Source organism: Dermacentor silvarum, chromosome 2 (genome assembly GCF_013339745.2).
Source record: "Dermacentor silvarum isolate Dsil-2018 chromosome 2, BIME_Dsil_1.4, whole genome shotgun sequence".
In the NCBI taxonomy this organism is placed as follows: Eukaryota; Metazoa; Arthropoda; class Arachnida; order Ixodida; family Ixodidae; genus Dermacentor; species Dermacentor silvarum.
This window is the reverse complement of record NC_051155.1, coordinates 186108956-186115224: the sequence shown is the minus strand read 5'-3', so window position 1 is coordinate 186115224 and position 6269 is coordinate 186108956. Positions and strand designations below refer to the sequence as shown.

The window sequence follows — 6269 nt, the reverse complement described above, 5'->3', positions numbered from 1 at the left end:
TCATTTGGGCCGACGAGCAGCAGCAGTCGTTCAATGAATTGCGCCAGCGTTTGCAAGCTGCCCCAATACTTGCTCATTCGGCGAAGACGCAGACACAGAAATCTATAATGACGCCAGCAATGCGGGTCTCGGCGCAGTTCTGGTGCAGTGGCGAGATGGTGCGGAATGCACCATTGCTTATGCAAGCCGCAGACTCACCAAGGCTTAGAAAAACTACTCAACCACTGAAAAAGAATGCTTAGCGGTCGTGTGGGCAATTAGTAAATTCCGACCCTACTTGTACGGTAGACCCTTTAAGGCTGTCAGCGATCACCACGCCCTGTGCTGGCTTGCCAACCTCACGGATTCTTCAGGCAGACTAGCCCGTTGGAGCCTACGTTTACAAGAGTACGTCATTACCGTTGTCTACCGATCCGGAAGGAAGCACAGCCACGCTGACTGTTTGGCACGCGCACCACTCCCTACGACACCATCGGACACTGACTAAGACTTGCCATGTGTCGGCGTTGTCGACGCCGTAAAGATGGCTGAGCACCAATACACTGACCCTGAGCTGCTGCCGCTGATCGAGCACCTTCAAGGAGTTGAAGGTGTTTTAACTCGCTCGCTCGTGCGCGGCTTATGATCGTATTGCTTGCACAACAACGTTCTTTACAGGAAAAACTGCGGAAGCGGTCCAAATACGTACCTCCTTGTCGTGCCGTCGGCGCTGCGCCAAGACATTTTGCGAGCCTGCCATGATGAGCCATGCGCGGGACACCTGGGATTCGCTAACACATTAGCAAGGATACTACAGAAGTATTACTGGCCCCGGCTTTTTTCTTCGGTGCAACGGTACGTAAAGACCTGCCGCGATTGTCAGCGCCCCAAGAAACCACCCTTTAAACCGGCTGGCATTCTCCACCCTGTGGACCCTCCTCGAACAACGTTCCAACAAATAGGAATGGATCTACTTGGGCCATTCCCAGAGACATCTTCGCGCAACAGATCGATAGTCGTCGCTACCGACTACTTAACCTGGTATGCCGAAACCAAAGCTATTCCGCAAGCAAACCCGCATGAAGGGGCCAAGTTCTTAGTCTACCATATCGTCCTACGACATGGCGCACCGTCTGTTCTCATCACGGATCGCGGTACAGCATTTACAGCCGAACTTATGCAGGACGTTCTCCAGCTGACACATAGCTCTCACCGCAAGACCACTGCCTATCACCCTCAAACCAATGGACTAACGGAGCGTCTGAACAGAACGCTGGCTGATATGCTCTTCATGTATGTCGACGTAGAGCACAAGATGTGGGACGAGATTTTACCCTATGTGACCTTTGCGTATAACACTGCTGTACAGGAGACTACACAGTTTACGCGGTTCTAACTTGTATACGGGCGCCACGTCACCTTAACACTTGACTCCATGCTACCTGTTGCTGATGCCCGACCAGCGAAAACGTGGAAGAGTTTGTACGAAGAGCCGAAAAAGCCCGCCAGCTTGCTCGGCAACGTATCCGGAGCCAACAGCATACCGACACACTTTGATACAACCAGGGTCGACGCGACGTTCATTACAATACCAGTGACTGCGTGTAGGTCTGGACGCCCATCCGTCGCCGTGGACTCTGGGAAAAGTTGCTCTGCTGGTATTTCGGTCCCTGCAAGGCTACACGCCGCCTTAGTGACGTAACCTACGAAGTCATCTCCTGCAATTCCGACCCCGGTTCGCTCCGTCGTCGTCCTCACGCTGAAGTTGTCCATGTAGTGCGCATGAATCCATACTATATATGCTCGTACGTGAACGCCCAGATGCACCTGAGGAGCTCCATTTCTTGTCGTGGCTGAAATAACTTTTTGACGCGACCGAGACGGTCGCTTTTCGCACGCGGGGCAATTGACGCGATGATGTGTGGCTTCCGCACCGCGGGACGGCACGCCCAAAGGTCGGCGCCATGAAAGACGACGAAGCGCGTAGGCCGCATGCTCTTCTTCTGGCCCGCCATTAAAGAGAAGCGTCTAATTTTTCAAGACTCCATCTTCGGTCTACGTTACAATATTTGCCCGTATAGCTGAGTAATAAGAGTGCAAGCCTTTTTTCATCTATAAAAGCGTTCTTTATACATGTTGCGCAATGCACACGTAATACTAGACAGTTTTAGTATTGCGGAAATGGCACCACGCTAAACGCAATAAAATAGCGGGGTCAGACTGCGCATGCTCAGAACGCTATTTCAGTTTTGCGGGTAGCGTGCGTCCGCTATTTTTCAAATATAGCGGAGGCGCTAAACACTCGCTAAGTTTTTAGCGTTGCAAACATGGTGGCACCCTCGGCCCGAGCGCTTGACATGCAGGCTCATTTCAGGGCTTGGCGTGGATCCACACGGCTAGTTTGGTTGTCGAGCTGCTCGGTTTGCTGCTTTGACTACTCGCAGCTAGTTGGTTTTGCGCTTAGCGGCGCATCGTTGTCTTACGCTATACTAAAACTCTGTCGAAAAGCGTTCCGCAAAGATTTAGCGTGCGTAACACGCTAACGCTAACGCAAGCATTTACCGCAATACTAAAAGTCTCAACTATAAAGAATTAAAAATAATGCGAGAAATACGGACGAAATAATCTCCCGACCGTTAGCAGCCCTCTACAGCACCCGCCTCGTTTTGACCTGGCATGACTGTTCTACCAGATCAACTCAACGACCCTGCCGACGAACAGGGTCGTGTTGTTACCCGGTTCGTAGAGCACGAACACGAACGGGTGATTGACGTGAAACTCGATCGGCCAGCCGGGGTGCTCACCGCTTTCATTGATCACCGTGACACCATGGTGCTCTCCTTCGTGGCCCACCTTGTTCGCCTTGAGTTTGACCTTGTGCACAAACTCCATGAGAGGCTCGCCAGACTCCTTTAGGAGGCCGCTGAGGTCGGTCTTGACCGGGTCGAAGAGAGCAACCAGGCCAGCCCGCTTGAGCACTTGCCGCAGCGACACGGAGCTCTCGAGCTCGATGTTGGGCATGCTCAGTTCCACGAGCGTCTCGTCGCAGCTCTTCAGCGCCTGCTGCAGTGCCTCAGCGTCCAGCTGGTACTCGACGGCGTGTACCCCGCCGCGGTCGGTGGGCAGCAGGAGCAGCATGTTCCACTTGCCGCCCACGCTCGGTACGACCAGGCAGCGAGCCGACAGCGTCTTATATGCGCAGTAGCGGTAGTACCAGATAGGGCGTACCATGCGCGCCTTGCACGGTTTGGTGCCATTGTTGAAGTTGGCCAGGACCGTCTTGTGCCGGTCGAACCGAGAGCCCCAGGAGTGCTCGGCGTACGCGGCGCTCGCGATCACGTGGCACGCCGTCGAAGACCCGTCTGTGATGATGGTCGGCAGGTTTTCGCTCATGACGCTGGGCACGTGTTCGCGGGACGTTGTCTCGAACCAGAGGTTGATCTCGTTGTTCATGTGTTCAGGTCTGGCGTCGGCCAGGAGTGCGCGGATGCACACGTGGAAGTAGTCGCGCAGTGCCTTGCTCGAGGCGTCCTGGAGGCGCTCCACGGATGTCATGTGCAGGGAGCTGATGAACTGCACGTGCTGCAGTTTTTCGCTGATCCGCAGCTTGCGTAGGAAGTTCTTGAAGAAACCCTGGATTCGGTAGGCGGGTACGGGTAGCTCTGCGCAGTGCAGCACGCCGTCGAGCTGCTCCCTAGTCGTGCCCTTGCTGCCGAACCACACGCTAACCAGCAACCAGTACAGGTGGCTAGGAGAGAAGGAAAGGTTCTGCTGGCGCGGAAGATAGCGCAGCAGCCCATGGGCGAAGCTGTTGATGGCAAAGACTACGTGCTCCAGCGCTCGCGGTTCGAGCAGCGGACCGGTTGTGCCCAGCTCATGTTGCCGACTTACGATGGATGTCGACCGGCGTTCGTCCTCGTCCCCTTCTTCGAGATAAACAGACGCGCAGCTGGCCGATGCAGGTTCTGCGAGGTAGATCTCGGGGGCGCCGCCAGTCGCTGGAGTGTGAGCCATCTTCCCTAAGGGCCTTGGACAGAAAAAGCGAGGACAAAAGACGACATCCAGAATTTGGAACGCTTCTACGCAGCTTCTTCTGCTCGTGCCATCGCACGAGTCACGTGTAAGGCTCACGCATTGTCTTCGTTCTCTTTACCAAACACGCTACATTGTCATACCGGGAAAGTGGCGATGGAAGTATATTTTCTGTTCACACGAAGAAAAAAATACTGAGAATTGTGTTTGATGGCTTACGAGATGTTGATTTATTTCTGTAGCCAATTAAGAAAGACATTCTTAGCCGGAAGTAGCTGTAAGCATCCAGTCATAAATCCTAAATCCTAAATGTGTATGCGTATTGTTTCTGCAATTCTTATCTCATAATAGCAAAGACAGGGGCACAAATTTTATTTGCGATGATTACAGCAGTGAATCAGGCGATAGTGGGTCAGTTGAAGAAAATCTGGGTGCTCGAATGACCCATTGAGCGAAATTCAGCTCCACTAACGTGAAACCTGGGGAGGTGCGAGGCATGCAGTGATGCACCGCTAATGGGTTCATACTGCCTTAAGCAATGGCTCATAACCCCGTAAACGCGGCCTCCCCATTACGACGACAGAAGAGACGTGAAATTTTACGCTGGATTGATGAGCGGCAACGCCGCCAGCTGTGGAAGACAACGACGACGACGACGAACGCGGGAGCAGTGGAACGAGCGCGTGCCGAACGTGAGCACGAACCGCTTGCTTCAACGCAACCAGCTGTGGAAGACGACTACGAACGTGGGAGCAGTGGCGCGAGCGCGTGCCGAGCGCGAGCACGAGCCGCTTGCTTACCGTGACTACGACGACGATTACGGGGAGGCGACGTTTAGCTGCGGCACTAAGTGTCTATTTACATAAAAAACGTTGTGAGGCGAGAAGGTGGTAAAGACTTCCGACGCTGCTCGACGAGTGTCCCGTTCTGATGTCGTCGAAAACCTCCGAGCCGCCCCCAGAGGCTCCGGCAACAGTCACCAACGCCGCACGCGTTTCGGCGTCGACAAGAGTTCTGCGTGTTGCCGGTGCTGCTGCATGTCCAAGTTTATACAGCTGATAAAGCTACTATCATTACTCCGTATAGATCTCTACAAATTTGCTATCGCAATTGACAACTTGACAAGCGACAACTTCTTTCTTTTATTTCTTGCTTCAGTGCTGATGGCGATAGTTTTTTGTTACGAACTACAAATTACTGCTCGCTTAAACAGCTGTTTACGCCAGCCACAACCAGCTATCGACAATAACAGCCCCCCCCCCCCCTCCATCTCCCAGTCGCTATTTTCAAAGGTGCCCATGCAACTAGTCTGCCCATGCAAAGGTGCCCATGCATCTCAGGCAGCTAGTCTCAGCTAGTGTGGTGCGACGGCGATCATAATCGCAGATCAGCATGTCTTACAAAATTTTGTAATTGAATCAGCGGTGCACGGTTTACACGGTGCTTGAAGTGAACAACCAAGTGTACGAGCCGGTGTAAATAAATAAATGCACCACTTGCAATCGGTATTCAACGTGAAAATTACGCATGCTCTAACTGTTCCTTGCCAGGAATATGTATGGTTGAGAATGAGTTTAAAAAAAGCGAGCATCACGTGTAGAAATCGGCGTCCAAATTTCTACAACAACCCCATCTGCGCGGAGGGCCCTTTTGTCTTTGCAGTGTGGCAACAAAAACGTCTGAGTTGTCTGCCAGCGACTCCACTCCTGCCGATATGGCCTTCGGCACAACACAGCTGTCGCAGCAAGTTGGCAGACGAAAACCGGCGTCGTGTCGGTTCAGTGCGATCGGGCCTAAACCTATCTGAACTTTTCTAAACCGATAAAACAAGCCGACGACACCGGCGATCGCCGCATGGATGGACGGAGGGACGGACGGACGGACGGACGGACGCGTCGGACGGACGCGTCGGTCGGTCGGTCGGTCGGTCGGTCGGTCGGTCGGTCGGTCGGTCGGTCGGTACATGTTTACTTTCCCCCTGCTATCCCTAAACCCAAGGGCTTCAAGGAGGTCAGAGAGAGAGAGAGAAAAGGATTTAATAAATACAGGGAGGTTAACCTAGACTGAGCCCGGTGGGCAACCCTACGCTGGGGGAAGGAAAAAGGGGAGAGAGAGATTAAGAGAAGAATAGAAAGTCCGCTGTTGATATCGCCGACGTAGCAACAGATCTCTGTTCTATGACTGATGATCAATCACTCCGGATCCATAGACGATCACTCAGTCCTGTAGTTTTCAAAAATCGCAGCAGCGCTTTTGTG

General features: G+C 53.1%; 1 protein-coding gene across 1 annotated transcript; it reads right to left on the bottom strand.

The window, feature by feature from the left end:
* Nucleotides 1-2664: 2664 nt before the first annotated feature.
* On the bottom strand, nucleotides 2665-3993 carry LOC119440608 (serpin B3). The gene has a single exon (XM_037705505.1). It carries the CDS (start codon nucleotides 3991-3993, stop codon nucleotides 2665-2667), a length of 1329 nt encoding a protein of 442 aa, XP_037561433.1.
* Nucleotides 3994-6269: the final 2276 nt, after the last annotated feature.